Raw genomic sequence first — 25,240 nt, 5'->3', positions numbered from 1 at the left:
AATGAACCAAAGACTAAAGTATTTTACATTTGTAACTTATTAACCACATCTAAGATCAATTGCAATGAACTGTAATCATACGTAAGGAGCAAACATTTTTGTAGAGATTCAATTTAAATCACTGTTTAAAGTAGAAAAATAAAAGTACCAACGTTACGATCAAATTTTAAAAAGATTAAAATCGGGGAGAGTACATTGTACATGATTTATTACTAATTTAACAGATTAAATATCTAAATTATATCTTAAAACGTATTGATGATATCTCCCTCTTGCTACAATTCCATTTTGGAGTTAAGTAAAAAACAATTAAAATGATTGCACTAGATGCTCGCAAAGAAAACAGACACTATAAAGAATGCATCGTTGTGTGGCAGGCAATCCTATTTCTTTTCATGGAATTCATGAAATTCAATTTGTTTGACCTAAGCTTTTCAGTAAGATATCAATAAATTGTCCACAACGATTTTAATCATTTCAAGATTAAATGTTTTTGTTTGTTTTGTTTGGCTTTACGGCTTTTCACCAACACAAACACAAACAGTCCTCTGAAAACCAATAATGGAACAAAGAAAATGCTGTTGTGATGAAGCACGTAATTTGCAATGCAATGTACCAGGTATTCCATTTACCTATACATTTGTTAAATGGTATCATATTATTTATTTTAGATCTGTATACGGTGGTCTAGTTGTTTAAAGTGTCTGCGTCTCAATCCAGGGATCATGTGTTCAAGTCCTACTCGGCTCAAGGCCATGTTTTTTTATATGGAACCAGTAGACTTAGTAATGAGTTCTAGGAAGCGGACTCGAAAGTTATCAATTATATAAGATACAAGAACTTGTTTCACAATCGAGCTAAAATAAATATAATATTTGATAAAATTAAATTATTATTATTAAATTTATATTTATAGAATAAACAAAAACTAACCGAAAAATTCGGCAGTATTAAAAGTATTTGTTTTTAAAATACCTATTTCGAATAATGTTTTACTGATGGAATTTCATATGTTATGTCAACAGATTTCTGCGATTTCAACTGAAATCATAGCAACATTTGATAAGCACCTTTTGCGATTACAACTGAAATCATAGCAACATTTTAGAAGAGCAGAAGGTTAGTTGAACAAACACTGTCTGAAAATAGTCGATAGACATTCATTCTCATTAGTAGTTAACAATTACATATCTAGCAAATTAACTATGAGATATCAGCCTAATTTGCAGCAAAATATCGTCCTTATTTGACGTGATAACTCAATGTAATTTACAGCTGAATATAAAGCAAATTTAGTGTAAAGTAGCAACGTAATTTACAAGTTAAACGAAATGTGTTAATTCATGTTATTGTCAACAATATGACAAAAAAGAATGGTTTTTGCAGGCGACCACAAACAACTGCCCACAGAAAAAGGTTGAAAATTGAGTACCGCTCAAGCCGGTGCTAGCGAAGCGTGAAGGATGTTGCACTTATTCATTATCCCTCATGTACAGAATCAATCAAATAGAGTAATCATGAGATTTTGTTGCTATTTATGCTTCTGAGGGATCACCATTCTTCCAATTATTTTCACTCTTAATGCCTTCGTAGCCAAAGGTACTTAATGAAATTTATCATTGATTTGGACTGGACAATTCAATAAGTATTGAACTAAACACGGTAAGTTAAATGTAAACGATTATTTACTCCACGTGTAATACACAAATTGACCTTTTATTACAAATGAATTGAAGACTTAATTTTAATGCAAAGCATCAAAGAAGCCGCTCATGTTTTATATACCATAGTTAATCTTATATAATATTATGTAAAGCATGTGCAAATCTTATTTTAGACAATGTGTTTTAAATTATCGTTTCAGTGGTATTCAATGTAACAATTACTATAATGACATGTCAATTTCATAAGATATTAAATTAAATTGTTTACTAATCATTTTATAATAATAATAATAGCTTTTGTTTCTCTTAAAATCGATTATGCAATGCCAGAAAGCAACGTGGAACACAATCCCATTTTACGTTAGCTTTTCACGCCACGCGACGTCAATGACAACTTTTGACTGTTTACAAAATATGAAATACATTATAATGGTGAAAACAATGTTTATTTTCACGTAATTTTGTTTTGATGAATGCTTCCAAGGGATCACTTTGTTTCCATACTTTTTGTAAACATAGATTGGTTAGAATATCACTGCTTATGTTTGAACGAAATGCAGAACACTAGCTAACAACAAATCTTTTAACTTTGTAGAGTATGCTTTAATGTCGATTTCTATGTTTCCAACATACCAAAAAAAAATTATCACGAGAAATCAGGCAAAACCGGTCATCTGGAAGAAGAATTGGCACAATTAAACTTCCATCAAGGAAGAAAGAAAGGCATGCCAAAACTTGCGTCAAAGTCAGGGTGAAATATCTCAACATGGTAACCTTTATGCCTACAAAATAATAAAAAAGTAACATATAACTATAAAGTTGGCATAGGAAGAGTAAGAAGGGCATGCTAGAAACATTTGGTTAAATGGCAAAATGGTAGTAGCAAGGGAAGGAACTCAACTCCTAAACATATTAAAGGACATTTATCGCCCTTGTTCTTGATGCGTCTCAATGAATTAATAATTAGCAGGCAATACTTTTGATTCTCATATTGTTATCATTGGCGTTAGGGAATATATTTTATCTCAGTAAGTAGAGAACATTTGTTGTGATGATTTATGACTTTTAGACATGACAAAATACTTTTCTTTCTTTTTTTGTCTTTGGATATATTCCTTACTGTTCTTACTTGCTCTTTTACATTATGAGGAAAACGCAAGGGAAAACAATCATATGAACCAAACGTTAGCGCAATATGACCAAAGGTAATGCAGCATATCAATATTTGCGGAACAATCTCAGCGCATTCTTGCAATCGACAACTGATCACTTAAAAGAACACCGAAAATATCTCTACCACAAAATGCTTATAGTTGTCCTGTCTTGCCGGATATAATTATATTGTTGTGGCAACGATTCTTGGACGTTCCACTCCCCCTACTGAGCTTTACCCTCATATGTTATAGTTCAGTTCAGACCAATGGCTTATTGCAAAAATGGAAGCGATAATCGATACACAGTCATGCCAGTACAATAATGAAGGGGCTTACCCGTTAGGGAAGTGTCAATATTAAGTTTTCATTGACGTAGTTCCCAGATAAAAGTTGCTATAATTAGCTGTTACCAGATATTTAACGTTATAATTATCAACAAATATTATGAGTGCTAACCTCGATAATGACGGGTTTTTGCCAAGAATATAAATGTATGTCGTCAGCCAAAGGTGTTATGGTTGTTTATTATGAGTTTTGGCTATAAAAACAAAAAGAGCTGATCTCGGGGGAGCATGAGCTGTCAGAAGGACAGCGTGCTTGACGATTCTCAATGCTAGATAGTGAATCAAGAGTCTGGAAAATGAGGAATTTTCACCTAAGTTCAAAAATGGCCATAATTCTGTCAAAATCTATGGTAATGTTTTGGGCCGTGTACACTGATCTCCTATTATGCTCTGAAGTTTCAACCTATTCTCTTCAGGTGATTTGGAGAACCAACTTGCATGCATAAAAAAGCAAATATGATAGCGATGCCGATAGAGGTTTGAGAATAAAAGAGACCCCTATTCTTTGAATAAACGAGCTAAAATGAATAGATATAAACAGTGATTATTTCATCAAAAACAAATTGAAAACAAAATGAAATAATAACAAAATACTGATATTTTGATGAGCTTTTATGTGGACAGACTCAATCAACCCGAGCCTACAACATATATAATGTTGCCGATTTTGGGCGTGTTTTTTAAGCCAGTCTTCCTCATCTTTAATCTTTAAATCTAAATTGCCATACAAAAAAGAAGAAAAATCAGGGCATTGAACATTCTAGTAGCTTCCATAAATAGGCTCAATCAAACCGATCCTGCAGCATTTTCAATTTTGTCTTTTAGAGCATTTTTTAGGGATTCCGTTTTTCTCTATTTTATATTTCAGTTATGACATGTATGGTTGTCTTGCAATTTTTTCTGTATTATCTTATGTATTCTGAAAAGATATTTGATTTAGAACAGAACTAATAGGCAATTCCAGTCTTAAAAAGTACATTTGTTTTGTAGACATTTCTCGTTAAACGTATAAAATGTATTCTCCTCCGAGACAATATCGATGTCACAGAAAGCATGTTATCGGAGCCTCCAGTGTTGTTTGACAATATCTCTGAGTTAATGCTGAACAAATAGTCTAGATAAATTATATTGATTCACAGACGTGAGTTTTAAAGGGACTCCACTGCGGTTTTTTACATGACAGGACTGGAAATATATTTTCAAGATTTGTGTACGTACCATTTGAAGGTCTGGACCAATATCTTTCAGATCATTCCATCATCCTGTTTTTTTGGTTTGTTTGTTTACTTTTTTGTTTAATAACCATTTTTAGTGTGCAAAATGATCCAAAAATGAAAATAGAACAACTCTTTTTTTACTAAAACCAAGCTATATACAGCACAAAAAATCGACATTCAATTCAATTCTGAGTATATTTCTTTATTTATTACCTTTGCAGATTTTTCCATTTGAAGTGATTCACTTGATTTATGTAAAAATTTCAAACTATGTTTTTTGGGCTTTTTGATCCTTAAAGTAAGAAGTACAACGTGTATTTAAACAGTTACATTGCTGTATATGTATTCTGAATGAATTAAATTTACGATGAACACTAAATAAATTTTGTTTGTAAACAACGACACTTAATAAGCTAAAAATAAATCATTACCGTCAGAAAAGTAGTCTATTTTGAATAAGATGACACCTTGTCTTAACGTAAATTGCAAAAAAACGATAAAAATGAATGAAATTGGCGAAATGAAGAAGGAAATCATTTTGTTGCAAAACGATAAATTAGCTAGAACTTTCGGGCGCACTACAAATTAATTTTAAATAACGGTCCTTCCTAATTCTTCTGTTTTACTAATACGGTTCTGGACTCGAACACAAAATAAATGCTATATATATGTTCATAAGATTAATAAGTTGCACATGAAAATGCAGATGGTGATAAGTTGTTTTAAGTAAAAAAGAAAATCAAACTCCTTAATCTTTTTGCATTAATAACAGTTCGTGTTTTACCCGGACGTGTTTCCGTAAGTTTGCCTTTAGCTTTTCCGACTGCTACACGAATACGAAAAGGTTACATTATTCAGGTCGATTAAAAAAGAATGAAGGGTGCCAAAGATTGTGTGCTTTTGTATAATAAAGATTGTGTGTTTTTGTATAATCTAAAATGATATATTTATAAGAAGGCGTAAACGTTTTAAAAGGTCGTGCTTTCGATATCATTCTGTCGTAATATTTTCGTGCTGGCTGCCAGGGTGAAAACAAGAGAACACGACAATCATCGTAAGCCATGTTTTGTTTTTAAAAATGTCGTCTACCACGCCGAAAACACGCTATTACGACATGCCAAAAAGCAGCCACAATATTTTAGCATACGTAACGTCAACATGTGTTCATATTTAGTATCATGAGTAAACAAAAAATATCCCCCTTTTGACAGCTTCATACGGTATCATGTGTTTTATGCCACAAGGGGCTAAAATAAATAAACATTGATTAATTATGCTTAACATCATATATAATAATAAAAACATCTCTTGTCTAATATATACATTTTAGGACACGTGTCTTAAATTTGGGACAAAAATATTTCGAAAACAAGCTATTTGTGACGAGAGGCTTTGTACTCTTTTGAAACATAGATGTTATAGTTACCATTACGTTTCAGTTTTCTTAATTATTTATAAATATTTACTACGTGAAAATGTCGGTTTTTTAATAAAAAATTATCTTATTTCTTTTCATACAAAGATGATATGTTTGTTTGAGTCTGGGCGTGATGAGGGTAGCCAATTTCTGTAAAACATAAGTGGATTTTAAAAAGGATTTCAAATATTGATAAAAATAATAGAAATGTATTATTGGTATATTATTATGAAATATTGTTTAAATAAAGGAAATGTTGATAAAATACTCATATACTTTGTATATACATTTATACGATAAATAACATTTTATAACATTTTATTTTCTGCTATATAAAAATATGTTAAACCGGACCTTGTCTACCACGTGCATTTATAATTGTGTCATGGTATGTTATGTATGATACATGTATACCATCAAAGTTGACGTAATTATTTCTTGTATTACAGACCTTTCTGTGTAGACCAATTCACTTAAAATATGATATACCTATATGAAAAGGACAAAGTCTGTATTTGATTCAAACTCAAAACGGTGATGACCAAGTGGTTTTAAGCCAACGACATTAACCACTCGGCCATTGATATTTCTATCATTGTATATACAGTATTTAAACTAATTAGATCTGTATAATTTAAATAGAGAAAGCACAGTTACGACATTTTATTGACGAAGAGTAAAACAACAATCACTAAATTTGTGGTCAGAAATCGTACACATGTCCAAAATATCGTTATTTGTTATTGCCAGTAAAGATAACTACTGTGCCCTTAACTTTATTCTAAAATTATTATGATAAAATGATAAAGTAACATTTTGAAATCTAAATCAGTATACCACTGCACAAGGATGGAGGAGTAATGTTACACTTACTCGACTCGAGTCATTGTGTCATTTATTTACATCTGTTTTGCATTTTCTATTTCAGTTTAACCACTACAGTGTCTAGTTTTGGGAATCTTTTTTTCCTGGTTTGTTTCAATGAACAGGTATTTCACTACAGTGTCTAGTTTCGGAAAAACACACTTTTCTCCTTTTCCTGGTTTGTTTCAATGAATAGATATTTCACTACTTTGTTTACGCAAGCTTCTAAAACGTGAATCTACAATTAATTTCAAAGCAGACAAAGTTTACGGACACGTACATTATGCTGATTTTTTTTTTCATACTGCCAGTAAGAAAATATTTTTTCCAAAATACAGAAAATGGTTTCTCCCCTGATGGTAATATTTAGTACTTTATCTGCTTTATAAATCTACGTTTCATGATATATATTCCGTACATCTAAAATGATAATTAATAGAACGTTTCATGATGTATATTCCGTACATCTAAAATGATAATTTATATAAGTATCTATATAAAATTGGCAAGAAGAGTCAATAGTTGCATATTCTATTAATAGTCAGTGGAATAAAACATTGTAGGATCAATCCGGAGGTTGTGGGTTCGAATCCCACCAGTGGTGAGATTCTCTGTAGACTTCCCGAATCCATACTGGTGCGGTAAATGGTTATGACACTCAGAAAGCAGTCAATTGGCATGTCTAAGTCTCTAGAATCATGGGTTTTTGGTATTATATGGGCGAACAAACACAAACAATTGATCTTTCAGGAAGAGATCGTGCTATTTAAGGGTTAAGTATTGTTGGAATTGAAGCAGTTTGAATATCACAATGTGAACTGAACATGCAGGTTATATCATCCAACTTGAAACCATACAAAAACAACTACTAAAAGTGTCATATATCCTTGTTTTAGAAATACAATCACCATTTCAAAAATAGGAAATGCCATTTTGAAGTGGTATTATTACAATACAACTTTGACGTTTAAAATCAGATGCTTTTTGAATGTATTTGAATGACGGGATCAGTAAAACTTCCGATTAGATCAGAACGTTATCGGTGAAATCAGCGTGTGGCATGGAACGCGCTCATTATCCAAAATACAACGGTATACAGGAAAATAATAGGCACTTTGTGCGACTGGATAGCTTGATACAATACACAAAAGAAAACGTTAGAAGAAATCAATCAAAGAGGGCCTTTGTAACAATGATTTAGTGCGATATAATTGTTAAACGTCTTACATTTGTATGGTAACAGAAGTTAGATCGCTTTCTTCCAATTAATTTGTGGGTGTGGGTGGTTAATTTTCGTAGGGTTCATCTAGGGTTATGTATAAAGTATAATACAGTCAGTGAACAAAATGTGCTGCATTTTTTTTTTTTTGGTATGAACAGGTCAACCGTTCATATCGGTGTGAAATGAGTGTTATTTAAATATACCGGTACTATTATATAAATAGATCTTCGGAAGTTCATGAGCTTATCTTTAAATGTAAATACTCTTAAACGGTTTTAACTCGGTAATATAGAATAATTTTATAACGTAAAAAGCTTAAATCTTCCATATTATTATATTACTTTTGGTTCCTTCAAGAAAACAAATGTCGTAAGATATTACGAAAAAATGATATATTTTATGAAGCAATTTTAGCACATTAAAAAGGCAAGTTAAAACACAAAGTACTCGTTGTACATCTTTTAAAACTTAAATGATGTTTATTAAGGAATATGCGTATACATGTACATCTATATAACAAATTATGTTATATCCATATACTAATAATGAGAATACAATGCATTAGATGACACATTTAACATTAACATTGCGCAACATTACATTCTCCTATACTAAAATAATACTTCAACATTATGTCCGTAGTAAAAAAAATAATCTTAACATTTAAGAAGTATAAATGGATAACAAATGTAAGACGTGTTCCCGCCGAATGTCACAAAGCGCTTAAGATATTCTATGTTTTGTCAGAGACGACTTTACATAAGAATGTGGATAATGTATAACAAATAATAAAACCTAGGACAACAAATAGTTCCGACAACAATTCATATATCACATCTAAATATAATTTGCATTCCCTTTTAGTACGTCGCTGTCTTTAAAAGGATGAAAGACAGATGTATACTTTTATGTAACATTTTGTTAAATATTGTGACAATTTAACCTTAAAATATTTTAAGCACGTCGAAAAAATTGCTGGTGAACTCTGAACAGAACAGAACAGAAATGTTTTTTTTTTAATTTGAGCATCTTGCTACTTATTCTATATATATTTTAGAGGGGCAATATGTCATATTTTACGTCTGCTTTTTAGATGAGTTATTGGAAATATACATGTATTATCACACTGTTTAAAATGAAATAGATCTACATTATTTTGTTTTCCGTTATAAATAAAGTTTGCAGGCTTTACGAAATGGAACGCATACCGGAAAAAAGAATTTCATGACGTCACTGTAAACGTCATCGTTATTTGTAAATATTAAATCTGACTAGTTTTAAGGCAACTATAATAAATAAAAATCTATAAAGTTGTGAATGTAAAATATATTTCATTTTGAACTGATTGTTTTTTTTTATATTTTCCACGCGCGCTAAAAAGTATTTAAAGCGTCCACTTCTTGGTGAGGTATATTCGATATTAACTCAAACAAAAGAACGAACGAAAAACAAACGAACGCACGAACAAATAACCTGTATGTATGTAGTTTTTCACAAAGAAATAATAACACAAGGTAAAGACATATAAACTGCTTTCAAGTTTTTGATGAGTATTTGCATAAGAAATGAATACATACTATATAGGCCCATTAGCTACGGCACACTTAAGTCATTTCATTGTTTGCGAGGCGGAAAGGTCAAAGGTCAAAGATACCATTAAGTACAGATAAACGAACAGAAAAACCTAGACAAATTATGAACGATTTAAAAATTACAAAATTTACAAAAAAATAAAAAAGCTGGCTATTAATGGCAAAAACTTGACACCGGCGCACGTGCCTTCACGCAAACTAAGTTATTGTAAACACAAGTATTTAAAAGATGTTCACCTTTAATTTACTGCAGATAAATAACTGAATTTAATATGGCAATCTCCTTAACAAATATATATCATAACAGGTTGATATTGTCCATTACTGACCGGTGAAAATACGCTTGCTACCAATCATCAACGGTATGTCGTCCCCGCGACAATCTGGCGTTTTTTCACTGTCAATGTTCGTTAAATTTAGGCTGTCAACCGTTTATCCCGCAGTGTGAAATGTTATTATAACGACCAGGATATAGTTCATCATGTGGTAACTTAACTAATGAATCTTAGTTAGAAAATTTATCAAACTTTAAAGGCCCATAATGCAAATATTAAAGCGTGCTGCATTAGTGAATGAATGGATGTAAAGGCTAACATTATACTAGAAAAATGTATGTCAAGTTGTCACGTGTAAAGTAATGATATACTAGTACTAGTAATTGCTTGTGTAAAGAATGGTTATTTTCATCAGCTTTTAGTTAAACTTTAACAATTTCAAAATGCATATTTCTTATTGCATATACAATACACATTTGTGTATATACCTGTGTAAATAAAGCAAAGTATGTAAAGTTGATTAGGCATAAAAACATGCATGTTTGTCTTATAAATGTAACTATTTCATAACAAAAGTTATACTTATGAAAGAACATTATAATAACATTGAACCTAACACCCTTAGACTCTAAGATTTGACGTTAAGCAATAACATGCAATGCAATGCAGTGCAACGCAACGCAACGCAACGCAACGCAACGCAACACAACACAACACAACACAATACAATACAATACAATACAATACAATACAATACAATACAAATATATGTTTGCCTAATTCATAAAAACGGAATCCCAAAAGAACGGCAAAATAATAAATATATCACAGGCTCGTTTTTATTGTGCCTATTCGAGGACGGTAGTGGTTAAGTCCAAGCAACCGTTTACGCCCCCAGCACCGACTAGACAGATTTAAAGACACATTTAAATAAGTGATATCACATCGTGTCTATTTTCCTTACTCCTTTTAACTATGAACACGCGTAAATCACAAAAATAGAAGAAAATAATTTACTCGTTAATATCTCATGTTTCAAATTTTACGACTTTCCGTTTTTATTATAATTTAACTACCTACATTTATTGTTCTCCTGCATCATATTTCATAAAATGGCATTTATACTTTCATAACGTTGTCATAAATATCAATTAACCGGATCTAAAACATTGTTTTTTTAGTTCTTAAATTAGCACGCTTTATTAAACGTGTTTAATTTTCAAGACAGATAACTCAATGAATCGTACATTTTACCATGTTATGAATTTCCCTTAGACAGAGCGAATTAAATAAAAAAAAATCCTTAACTAGCTGAATGTCTTACATGGTCTTGTCAAGCTTACACTGGGATATGAAGAATAAATAAGCCTGGTTGCACTGTTTGGGTGTGTGCTGGTCGGACTATTTACCACTGACCATGTTTGGACATGTTGTATTATAAGATATAAAGATTTTTGCAGGTTATATGGCCATATATAATCAGTTGCTTGTAAATATCTCTCAAACAGCTATACGAGGGTTATATTGCAAACAACAGTTCATATAAGGCCATATAACCTGTCAGGAATATTAGTAACGAATTTATAATACTGCAAACTTTCGTTTTTAGTGAAAAAAGTGAGATTTCTTCATGAATTGACAGCAACCGTGTATATTATTAGTTATACATATTCCTGACAGGTTATATGGCCCTATATATAAACGGCTGATTGGAAATATATTTATTATGGTTATATTGCAAACAACCTTATATATACGGTCATATAACCTGTCAGGAATATGTATAACGAATTTATAATACAGCAAACTTTTTTGATAACTGATAATTTTGCAGCATCCGTATAGGTAGAGAAGACATAAACACTACAAAAATATATACCCGTATATATAAAAAATCAAAAATAAAATAAAAAAAATCCATATTCATAACATTCTATAATTTTTTATTGGGATTTAAAAAAAAATGTTACACAGAGCAATTGTTATCAATGTATGCATATTTGGAAGCATTAAATACTTTTATTTGTTATTGAAATAGAGTTACAATTTGTTCAGAGCACCAATAACAAAGCGAAAGATCTACATAAGGTATGCGAATAATGAATAACAACCATAAAAGCACGGACAGACCGCGTTTATCATATATACAAACATGTCATAACACAGTCTTGTTACACTTAACTATTTTCATGTCCTTAAAAGGTGAAAAACAATGGTAAGTTTTACAGTTTCTTTAATTTAAGCGACACGAGATGTTAAATAATTTGTATGCTTACCGGCTTAACATGTAAATAGTAAGCACATTTTATGATGAAATGTAATACAAACGCAGCTATTTTCTAAAAAGAGCTTTATTTTACTTCACAGGCCCATTAAAGGCCAATTATGCCTTTATGCTTTTTATAGTATCAAAAAAGTTTTACTCATTGGTTTATTACTTGAACCATCGTTTTCATAAGTTGCTTTTTAACATTAAGTACAGTTATAGTGAATTAGTATTTGTTTACATTTTGATACTTATTACAAATATTTTCCGTTATCGCTCCACAAATATTTCATTCATCGCTCCTTTCGTCCCCATTATTTAAACGTTTTGAAATTCAAATCAGGAGTAAACAAGTCATTTGTTTCAGAGGCATAATGCGCTTTTAAACAACAAAAAATATGCAATTAAACCATACAAAAAAAAAAAGAACCTGATAAAATACATATTATAACACTCAAATAAAGAAAATCGAATTTTAAAAAGTTTTAGAGTTCTTAGGTTTTAAACCGTTTGCAACTTAAATAACATGCACTTCAGCTTTTATAAAACACACATTAAATCACGAAAAACGTTCGCACGACATCAAACTAATGCGAAATTTTTATGGGACAATCTTGTTAGCATAAATATGTCATGTTGCGACAGACAGAAGCATTTAAATGAAGATACTGAATTTTGAAAAAAAAAAAAATATCGTTTTGCAAATGGCAGACATATTTAACTTATATTTACGTTTTTAGAACAATTTGTGATACCTGTATATAATTTGTTGCAACTGTCAGTTACATCAACTTATATATTAAGAACAAAATTTGAATATAGCAAACTGTTTCAGACTGAAGAAGATATGGCTGCTGCTACAGACTGAGGATATATTTAACCAATATAAAACGTTTAGACTTCATAGACAATATACCAAACTAATGTACAATAAATGTTATATTGTGGTGCTTTGAAAGTTATGTCAAATTAGCATGATGCTATGAAAAATCAAGGCTATACAATGACACAAGCGGTAAAAAAATAATACTAAAAACTGGAGCCATGTGATAAACGAAAATAACATCACATATAGAAAGGTTACAACGTCTAAATTACACGTTATTTACAAAGCATTTAAGAGTACAAAGTTTGAACGTAAAACAGACACTAATTTGCCCGGCCTACATTACAGGCCTGCATTTGCCAAAGTACCAATTTAGAGTTAAACATAACATTTTATTCAATACGGTTTTCAAGCCGTCAGCTTACTTTGTCAGTTTTTATTGCCATTCAACATTTTTATATCCAGTAGTTAGCATATAAAAACCACGTGTATTACACGCACATAAAACCTAGTTTTAACAATTACGATCCGTAGATAAAAGTGAACATGGGCGCATTTGATTAGTTCCTGATCTTGTAAAACTAAAGGTCGTCACATGTATTATCAGTGTTTCTCTGTTTAAAGGAGTTTAATTTGGAAGCTTTAATGAACCTTGAAATTAAATGATACAGTCTAGTTTGCATATTACAACTTTTTGTGACCGTGCCGTTTGTCTAAGTTGTATACTTTATTTCTATTGTTTACATATATATGTGAGAGAACAAGAACTTTTTTCGTATTCTTTGCAACAACTTTTTATATCTATCTTTGTTTAAAGTAGAAATTTTATTTCAATAAGCTTTAAAGCCCATGAGGACATAAATCATGCAAAATACCAAACTGTGTACGACATCAACATATATACATAATATCAACACTCTATCAAATGTTTTGAGATGATCGATTTTAACAATTAATAATACTATAGTTCGTATCAATAATTATTTCGTCTAAAATTATCATTAAGAGAATAATTATTTCGTCTAAAATTCATTTTTTGCAATAAAGAATTCAGTGCTAAAGTACATCACTTTGGTAACAATTAGTAAATAACTATCTATTTCACTTTGATTAAAGTTTGTGAAATTATTTGCTAAAGTAATTTAAAAAACGGCTAATCGAAAAATATATGTGAAAAAAAATGAATAAGAAATATTAATTCCATTTTTTCCCATTCAATACGTGTTTTATACGATAATTATATTATTAGTATAACAATATATATCATACGCGTTCTGAAAACAAAACTGTATATTCTGTCCTACATCGACTTCTGTTAGATTTTGCTGCCAATTTTACTGAAGGTCAAGGAAACGGTGTAGGTAGAAATCCTTCTAATTAATTCTTATCACTCAGAAATTATCTAATCGATTAACTGCAACGTGCATCTCACTCCAGAATTTCTTTTTCAGATTTATGCCTAGTCATACTTCTGCGAGAGCTTGACAAGGAACTATTTTATGTCGCGGAAGATAAATTTCTCAATATGCTGTCAAGAATTTAATTTTTTGCATGTTATGTACATGTTTTATAATAATTGTATTTTTTCCACGTTAATGAGAAGGAAAGGAAATAATCCAATACATCTGACCTTCATTAAGTTGGAAAATTTCCCTCCATATAGTAACGTAATTTTATCATGCTAGATTCTATTACCACTGAACATGCATGAGTATCGATCTTGGAACATATTCATGATGTAGCAGAACAGAAGTACAAAACAACTTTGCCTCCTTTCTTAGATGTAGAGTTGATGATTTAATGGCTATGTTTTTCAAAGGCTTTGTAGCTAAAGTAAAAAAAAGATATTTTTGGTAAAAATCATCATCATCATCATCATCGTCGTCGTCGTCATCATCATCATCATCAAAATCATCATTAGTAATGGTAGTAGAAGTTGTAGAAATACATGTACTACTACTAGTAGAAACAGTGGTTGTAGAGATAAATAATATTAATAATAATACTAATAATGATAATAATAATAATAATAATATCATCATCATAATCATAATCATCATCATTATTATTATTATTATTATTAATTCTCGTCGTCATTGTTATTATTATCATTACTTTATTATTCACAAAACTATTTCTTTTGGCTAAGCGAATTGCTTAAATGCAATTTTGGAAAGGAGACATTGCAAAAAAAGGCCAACATTTAAGTTTATTGTTACATTTCAAGTTATAGACTGGTAGATTGATGCATTGATTCTTTCAGTTAGTTAGAAGATTTTATGCATTATTACTTGTACACTGTTATAACAGTGTCAGTTCGCTCATCCATTGACAGGGAAATTATTTTAGCCGTTGCCTGACCTGGTCATTATCTGATAATAGTTACAATTTTATCAATACGTATCCTGTATTACATACTTACTTGATAATAGAATGAGAACGATGTTTTAAACTCGCGAATACTCATTACAAAATAATCAATATTACCTCGACCAGATGAACCCGCTGACACGTCATAAATGAAACGTAGAACCCTTGTAAGAATAATACGCTATCCAAAAATATATTTTCAGTAAAATAACACATAATTTAAGATTTTGAAATTTTAAAAATAATGAAATTTAGAAAAGTCTTACCTGTCTCCATAGCAACTCCGGTATATTATTAGCAACAAGGGGCGTAACTACCAGGTGACTGACCGGAATAATAATTCCAAAAATGGCGGCAAGATAAGTCCGAAGTGGCATCATAGAATAGATAACGAACACAATAAACATTATTTCCCAGACTCCATTGACAGGCGTATATGTAGGCAACGGCCTGTCAGCGTAAATAGATCCAAAATCGAAAGGTAATGAAAACACAACAAATCCTAGAAGGAATATCATAATCACCGTGCAAACGACACCTAAATGAGATTCTTTCATAAACCTCGTATTATGAAAAATAAACAACAGAAGAAACACTGTAAATTGCACGCTCATGTATATTCCAGGCACACTTATATTTTGAACATAGTAGAAGTTGAGAATTATCATGCAGGCACAAAGAAGGCACATAAGGCCGAGTAATTTGCTTAGTGAAGCTTGCCGAAGCTTGAACACATAGCGGCGGTACAGGCGCTCCAGCTCGGCGCTTTCAAACTCGTACCGGCTGAACATCCGCTTTAGCTTCCGCGCTGCTGGCACTCGATGTTGTATCATAGGCGTAGACTCCATAGTTACTTTGGTAGAAATAATAAAATTATTAATAACTTAAGAAATAATTTCCATCATTTTGTACACATCAATGGAGGTATTTACACCCATTCACCTCAATAACTAATTATTATCGTAAATTATACTAAACGCATCTTCTTCAGCAACATTATTTCGAGATTCGATCCGTACTTCATCATATCTTCAAACAAAAATACCTTTAACAGTAGTATCCTTTCTTTTAAAAAAATTCAAAATTTTTCATCTATATCGCATACATCAGACTAATTAATTCCTCTAATTTGACCATCCTCTTAAACCTCCGAAAAAACAAACTATCCGCATACATTAATCATTCCACAACTCAACTATTCCAAATAAACACAGTCTTTACACTGAGCTTGATTTTTATCCGATATCTATAATTTCCCTTTTATTGTAGATCTTTATCTACTGTAAAAATATATGTGTGAAATAGTTTCACATCTATTTGATAAAACTTGGTTCATTAAATGATTTTCCCATCCGCGTTTGTAGGTTTATTGTAAACAAGTTTGATAAACACTTCTCAAAAGTGATATACCGAACGCAAACGTAATAAAACATTTATTCAACAAACAAACAATCCGTTCGGTTTCAACGCGATACCAAAAATAAATCCTCAACTTTCAGCATACAGCATAACTCCAGTAAAGTCTTGTGTACATGTTAACATAGTAAATATGTTATCTAAGCGTATTTTCATCTGCCGGTCGTTTTACGACAATCTTCAACGCTTTTATAATTTGTTCCTATCCAGGTATATATATATAAGTTATAATACACAGTGTTTTATATACCATCTTGTGTATAACACACGCTGTCTTTACATCTACTCTCTAGCTCTGTAACCTATGCTCTCCTTTTCACCTGATTTGATGATGTATAATGAGTAATGCAGGAGAAAAGAAAAATATGCCAAGCTTTCCCCCCTGACTGCTACCGATTCTTTTTCATCACTTTTTTCTCTCCACAACAGACGCCTAATTTGAAATTCTAAACGCTTAAACTTGGCATACTAAGCACGTGTAGAAATTTGTTTAACGAGCAAAATATTTGGCGATATTTTTTTACCTTCTCTCTTTCAAATCTCAGTGTATACCTAGAATAATAACACATTCGTCACTCATTCAAAGATAATTAAAAACATACATTCCAACTTGTTCCAACCACATGGTTTATCTAATGATTAAGCGATTTTTTATATATCGCAGTTTTAGTTCTTCTTTTTTATACCATATAATATGAACTACATGTATATTTTATGCTGTCCGAAAAGTAGGAACTAAAAGTAATTTATCTCAAAGTCATAAAATCTTAAATATTCTTTCGTGAGTTTTCTTTCTATAAGAACGATTTTATATAGCAACTTTCACACTTTTTTTTCAATTGCACCAAATTATAACTCCTAAATACGTTAACTTAATTTCATTTTTATAGCACATTCGTTTTAAGCTTTAATACCGTCACAATAATTCGTTTTTGTTATTCAATAATAACTTTCAACACTTTTCAACACTCCAGCACTTGAATATATAATAAGAACGCGCATCTGTATGCAATATTCTTCTATCTATATTATATCATCCAAAAATAGTATCCGTTCCTGCGAACAAATTTGAAGTTATGATACAGCATTTCCCCATGGCATGATGCGCCTTGAAAACATTCTCTCTAGATCATGTAATAATCATACATAGAGTCTTCTAACTCACGCTACCAGATAATATCCAAATCTACAAAACTTGTTCGTTTTGCCAATAGTAGTCCTCCAGATACATTATGCTGCTGATCTTTGTTGAACAAAATTTAAGACATATACTCTTATTTAAATTCTCTTTTTTCCTTATTTCTTTCTGTTTAAGGCAGTTATCCATTATCAAAACAGGATGTGTTTATATAATATACACGATATTAAAATTTTACTTATTTATGTTTCCTTGTACTTATCCTGTGACCACCACACTTATATTATATTTCATTTTTCAGGACAATATTTCATTTCAATGAATTAAATCGATTTCTTTTTCTTCTTTTTGTACAAGAGAGTGGCAACACATGATACAATTTATTATTTGGCAGTTTTGCTCATTTTTATAAATTTCTCCAGCCAGTTATTTCGTCTGTATAGGAGATTTGAATGTGTGCAAACCGCCCTGTAATTTCGTTCATTCGATATCTATATCCTTTTATCCTTATTGTTCGGAATAATTTGATATTATCGGTGATTTTGAATTATTTTGATCTAGCAGATTTCGTTTTAGATAAAAAGAAAAGCCCGATTTCCATAAAAGTCGGCACAACAATGTAAATATGGCGTGTATAGATAACGTGTAAGAATTCAACTTCGATGATTGCCCATACTTGCAAAATATCTTCGTATATTTGCGTGCTTTATTGCCTAGCAGATTTTCTTAATACCTCATCTCCACAAATCTTCTTATTTGATCCGATAATTGTTCCATTAATCAGGCACGCGGATTATCCCGGTGTCCTGCAGCGCCTGTCGGACCTGGAATGAAAAAAATGATAACAATTATAAGGAATATGCTGAAGATACAAGAATTAGCAGAGATATCAGGAAAGATTATTATATACATCTTACAAAAATACTCAATGATATTTAGGGTCAACAGTGGACGAGTGATTTGAATCAATTACCAACGGGTTGGGTGTACTTGAAAACAAATATGTATCCTTAAATACATATAATGTTGACTTTATAAATCATATAGGTGAATGTTGTAAGTAATTATTAAGTAGTATAAACGTTGACTTTTGGCCGTTTGGACTTTTGTTGTTTTTTATGGTTGTTTTTTTCTTGTTTATTTTTTTTTTTAAATACCAACCACAAACATTGCGGCATTTAAAAAAACAAGCGCACCTTTGAAAATGACTTCTTAGAATTTGTCATACAAAAAATATATGTTGTTAATGGCAAATGGTAGTCGCACTTAAACCGCCTTCACATAACTTGAACGCATGCTATTTAATAGACGATTGTCAACATTAAATGTTTAATTAATTATTTATCAGTACGAGGTATTTATTTACGCTGTAAACAATCCTTCGTAAATGGTTTTATCAAATCAATCGATTGTGTTTCAATATAAGGCACACGTATCAAACAAGGTCGCGCAGTTGTCAATCACATAATGATTGGCTTTTTACAATCTGATTTTAACTTCATTGATATATTCATCCTATAAATCGGCTAAATAGAAAACCACTCAGAACACTTGGTGTGATTAACTTTAATGTACATGAAAAAATTCAACGCCAGTGCATTCATGTGCAAAAACTGCAGTTAATTCAAACTGTGCCAGGTGTATAGGCTTATCAAATAAGTCGATTCCATTACGCAAATGGATACTATTGATATAATCTGACGAACTTAAATTAAACTGGATAGGCTGAAACATTGATTTAGTGTTATTCGCTGTATGAAATATTAAAGTCACTGTATTTGACACTGTTGTAAATATAAATAAAAAAATACGTAATCATTTATTCTAGAAATCACATTTATACCTCATGACGCAAAAACTACAACAGTTGAGAGTTTATCCTGTAATTTTAAAGGATACAAATTTAAAACCGATTTATTTTGTGGGTATAGCATGCTTTATTCGAGAGAATGTTGAAATATATCAGTTTTTCAAAATGAAATAATATTTATATTTACGATGAGTTTATTTGCGAACTGTATATGGGACAAGTGCTATAAAAATAACTAAAAATAACTTTTTTCAGTATTAATTAGCTTAAAATCGGTATATCATTTGTCGCGACCGGAAAAATTATAACACACGAGTTTTGAATTCGTTAACTTAACGTTATCCACTCAATTCTATAAATTTTGTTGATAGCTCATTGTTTTTCAAGTGATCATCTATCTTTTTACAGGAGTCATTAAACATAGGGTTTGCAAGAAATTTCTATTTCATACTGAAAATGTATTTTGACCACATTTAATGTTACAACGGCCATAGTAAATAAAACCTACATTCATCTGCATTTATTAATTGTATAACACTTACAGCTTAGCAGATAAGCCTTTACACACTTCACGTATTAACTGTTGACAAAACCATATTAATTTTGTAATAACCTTTCCAAAACCTTTGGTCGAACAAGGGATTGATCCCGCACTTGAGACGGACTTAAGCAAAAGCAATACTAGGAAAGTATATTTAAATGTTAACTTGTTTCTTATTTATTATCCTTAAACAGGATACAAGTATCTGAAATTGACATGTCCATCTTCCAATCTGGACTAGGAATAGGAACTGTCAGAAGAATTGGCAAAAAGTGTTTAACATAAACGCTGTTTTATGTTATGCGACGTAAGCGTGTTTTCGGTACAAAAAGGCCAAATATTCAAATATTTAAATCAAGACAAACGGTGACTGTCGTATTTCCGAGGTCGTAAATCAGTGCTTAGTCCTTACGACTCTCCAGCAAGAAGACGCGAAAACACGACGTAATTTGGTGTCGTGCTTTTCGCCCTTCTATTAGTCGTGTTTTCACGTTTTTGCCTTATTAAGGAAGAGCTAAATGTCTTTAGACTTTTGACTTCTTGATTTGGTACAAAAAGTACACTATTGCTCCCAATATCTATATTGTAAGAACTAAAATCGTATTAATTGTTTAACAAACTTTCTAAAATCCGGTCAAAAGACAAACCATTGATATCTTATTTTTAATATTTGTTCCCTATAAATTGAATAAAATATCATAATACAGATTGTAGTTCATAACTAGCCACAGAAATTATAGCATTATTGTATCTATATATCTATGACGCCAAGAACATTATATCAATTACAGAATGATATTTGCAATACATTATTCAATACTGCATTTTATATGTAATTTACAAAATGTGATACTGTATTCCTTACAGACTACATTGAAATAAGTAAACAAATTGTGCTTGTTACATTGTTTGAAGTTCGACAAGATTGAACTTTTAAATTCAATCTATTCGCATAGACTATTAATTGCATGTAAATTAACAATTTACTACAAACTGACGTTGTGATTTAATTTAATGGGTCAAAAACAATGTTGTCTGTTGTCATTTTTATAGAGTATCAAAGTGCTTAAAAGTATTGATGGAAGGCGTTCTGTGAATTTTTAAAAATAAAAGATCATTCATTTAAGTTCGCATTTATAAGTTGAAAATGGGTCAAGAATTGAACAAGGTCATCTAATAAAGCTGCTTGCGTTAGAGGCCTAACCTCTCACGATAACTATGTCGTGCAACGCTAATGCACAAAGATACGCGCTAAGGATTGTTAATTTTCTCCATAGACAAATAATTTGTACTCGTAACAAGTAATGCATTATTAACTCATAAAAAGTGGGAATTGAACTTAGTTTATCTCTTAACACGGCATTCAAGTTATTTGATACTTTGTATATATTTTTTTCAAAGTTTTTTTGTCTGATTTAGATAAATGACATCGAACTTGATACGCGTATGTATGGTGTGCGTATGCAAAATTAAAAACTAAGCACTGGACACGATAGCATAAGAAAACCGGGGCTTAAAATCCTTATTTGATATACAGAAACATTTTTGCCGTTTTGATGCATTGTTTATAGGCAATCCCATGCATGTAAGTGACCTTTTAGTTTTTGTACTGTTTGAAACTGAACTAATAACCTCCATAAAATATAGGTATTTGGTGCACAATTATCAGAAATATTATGTTATGAGAGAAAGAATTATCTCATGTGTTACTAGTATATACTAGATATATATCTAATATTATATATTTTGTTCATTAAGAATTAATATACTCTTTGTATGTTCTTCCATACAAACCTGATATTAAGTTAAAACCTGTTTGATATAATTATGCATTTGATACCAGAAAATAATAATTGAATTAACAAAGGGATATTTTTAATACCTGATCACCAGTGACAAGATACACGTGGCGTTCTGCAAGTAAACACGAGGAAGCATATTTCCAGCAAGTATCAAGTAAATAAGATAAAATGAATATGCATCATATTAAAAAAGCTATACGTAATTCAATTTACAAATGCTCAGCAGGTCTGAAAAAAGATACAGACAATAATTTGTAAGGTGTTCTGGATTGAAAATAAAACTGATCAGCAATTTTCGATTTACGTAAAGAGGTAATTAATTCTTGCACACTGTATATTCTAGGCAGACTGTAAATTTATATTTTTTTGCCATCTGGGGTTTAACGGTGCTTCCTTTTACATCACTACAGCATCAAAAACATTCTGAATTTATCCAAAGGATTTGCTCCACGTTGAATTTGGAACAGTTCATTCAAAGTTAAAGAAATTTAAATATATCAAAATAAAAGAGTGAACTTATAAATATATACAGCCTTGTCAGACTGCCCTGAGGTGCAGGATGGTCTGACTCTATACTGGTGACAAAGGCCAATCACGTTGTATAAAGAAGGATAAAGAGCCTCCATTGTAGACATTGCAAGATAATAGCAGCTTATATATTATCTTCTATAGATGTATTCTTTTCTATATTTTAATATATGCGACACATATAATCTATCTTGAAATTCTCAATGTTCCCAAAAAACTTGAACAAGACTTTTTATAACAATTACTTCATACAATTTTGTGTGTGGGTATTCTAGTATACTGACCTACGGGGGATACCAGTTATATAAGAAATAATTATAATTCAACAATTAGTGCAAATATCTGCCGTAGACTTTTGTAATTAATTATAGATTTAGTCGTCTTCTTTGACATACCCGAGTTACGAATGTTGAAAATGTATTGAATTACAGTCTAACGGAACGTCATATTTTTGCATTTAGTTTACCAACATGCAACTATAGTGATCTTCTTTTTTCATTCTGCAACCATCACCCATGATATTAACACTGATCCATTAACAGGTTTTATGATAAATTGAAATGTGATGAAATTAAATAATATTAGACGTTCTCAGATGACGACCGTCAATATTAAGATGTTTCATGTATTAGTGCATCATTTAATATTTAAGCCCTGATTAATTATTGTATTAAATCGATTGATATGTTGTCCGCTCAGGTACACATATGATTACATTTTTGCTTTTTTTATATCAATTAACTAATGATTGATCTTAATACTCTGCTTTTAACGCCCTGGTATATTTTCATTGAGAGTTATCATTCTACAAAAGAAAATTAAACTTGTCAAAGCCCATGGCATGATTGCATTTTTGTATTTTAAATATAAATTATTCGCTTTTAACGTTAAAACCAGAGCATTTATGCATAAAAAGCTATTTATTAAACAATAAAAGGGACAGAATAACGAAATTCGATTACATCGATGTAATAATATTGATGTGACTTTACCAACTTGTATTCAATAGGTTTCAGCCTGAAATAAGATTATTTGACTCTTGTTAAACATATTAAAATATCCCATACCGATTTAAATATTATTTTAAAGTAAAGAAAAGGACGGATATGCATTTAAAGGGTAAAGGCTTAATATATCATTCTGTAAGAAGAGGCACAATAAAAGCGCATAATCCTTTTTTTAATTAGCAAATTCTTTAATGTATTGTACACTGTACACACCATCTGAACGTATGTATATTGTTTACTGTATTTATTCTAAAAAGAAATAAATTAAGAAAAAACAACAAACAAACAATTAAACAACAATTAAAACAAAAGAAAAACAAAATAAAACAACATTTCAACTAGGTGGATTACAATAATTTACGACGACCATAAAATATAATTACGTTTTTACTGGACCGTATTTATATTAGATACAAACATTTCAATTTGATGCATTACAACAGGTAAACTGCGCTTCAAAATAGCTATTTGCACTCATGTTGTGTAAGTATTGGTTGCCTTCCTACTTAACTGACAATCTTTTCACTTTTCACGTTTTAATCAACTATTGACAAATGTATATCAATGAAGTGTAATCCTTTTGAAGACCATTGACCGTACAATGAAGTACTGATTCCGTACTTGAGTAGAAACATTGCATCATTAATACAACATAACTCCTGAACGGCTATTGTATAACCTTAATCCATGTAGACTTTCGGTTATTACATTGCGTATCCGGTCATGAGGAAGTAACATAACACTTTAGTGCAGTTACGGGTTAAGTCCTTCTAAATTTAATAGGAGTTAACAAGTAATTGTACTAAAAAGACGATAAATCGTATAAAGTCTCTATTTACTAATGTTATGAACATTAAGTCAACGTTAAGTCTATAAAAACATGGTCTGTGGTCAAATAATATTATTCTGTCGAGACATGGTAGTAAAATTTAAAACGTCTAACCGAATATTACATAAAATCTCCAATATTGACATAGATTCTTTACGACTAATTCCTTAAGACCGAAGATGAGGTAAAATAATATTTCACGACAGGAACATCTGTCTTGTTGTCAAATGATAGTTTTTCCGAGAGATTGTAATTAATCTGAATCTTCTAACCGCTTGTTATATCATACTTTTTATAATGTAGGCACCTATAAAAATCATATATAAATTAATATTAAATGTAGAAATTAAAGTTCTTGCGAACGGACGGTTAAATCTGTAGTTTAGATTATCTGCTGATTTATAAGTATTTTCACTACGTGTATATGCGCTGAAATACTAAAATTGTTTAAAGATAAATTATATATTTTACACGTATTTCCACTCAAAACTTTACATATTTTAATATCATATTATGAACGACTTATTATTTTTCTACTATAGACTTGTATATAAATAAAGCATGAATACCTAAACTTGTTCTCTACATTTTAGTAATCAGAAAATGCATTATTAAGCAAGCAGGTGTTTCTTAACAGTTTCAATATCAGAAACAATATCTTAAATTTACGCGTGTGTCCGTGTAAACTAGGTACGCTTCGCGAGTACAACTTATACAGGTGGCCATTTGATCAACATCTATAATAGGAAACAGAAAAACCATTATAAATATTTTCTTATGATGAGCTTAAAGCGATTTTATTGCTTAACTGGTTTATGAACACTACATGCCTTATTACAGGCACGACCGAGCACCTGTTTAGAAACACCGACCATCCGTAAGCTGGCTAAAATGTCTTTCCATAAAAGCCTCTTGCAAAAATCGAACCCAACGCGATAAGGGCCAACTGATTTAAAGA

General features: G+C 30.9%; 1 protein-coding gene across 1 annotated transcript in view; it reads right to left on the bottom strand.

The window, feature by feature from the left end:
- The window catches only part of LOC132712910 (Ca(2+)/calmodulin-responsive adenylate cyclase-like), a 164,151-nt gene that overhangs the window by 121,848 nt on the left and 17,063 nt on the right, over positions 1 to 25,240 (bottom strand). The window contains 1 exon segment of the mRNA XM_060695344.1: positions 15,478 to 18,589. Coding sequence (XP_060551327.1) covers positions 15,478 to 16,059 — 582 coding nt within the window. The 5' untranslated portion in view covers positions 16,060 to 18,589.

Source organism: Ruditapes philippinarum, unplaced genomic scaffold (genome assembly GCF_026571515.1).
Source record: "Ruditapes philippinarum isolate M1 unplaced genomic scaffold, ASM2657151v2 ctg313_1_1_1_1, whole genome shotgun sequence".
In the NCBI taxonomy this organism is placed as follows: domain Eukaryota; kingdom Metazoa; phylum Mollusca; class Bivalvia; order Venerida; family Veneridae; genus Ruditapes; species Ruditapes philippinarum.
Note: the sequence above shows the minus strand (reverse complement) of the source record. Positions and strands in the feature narration are given on the sequence as shown.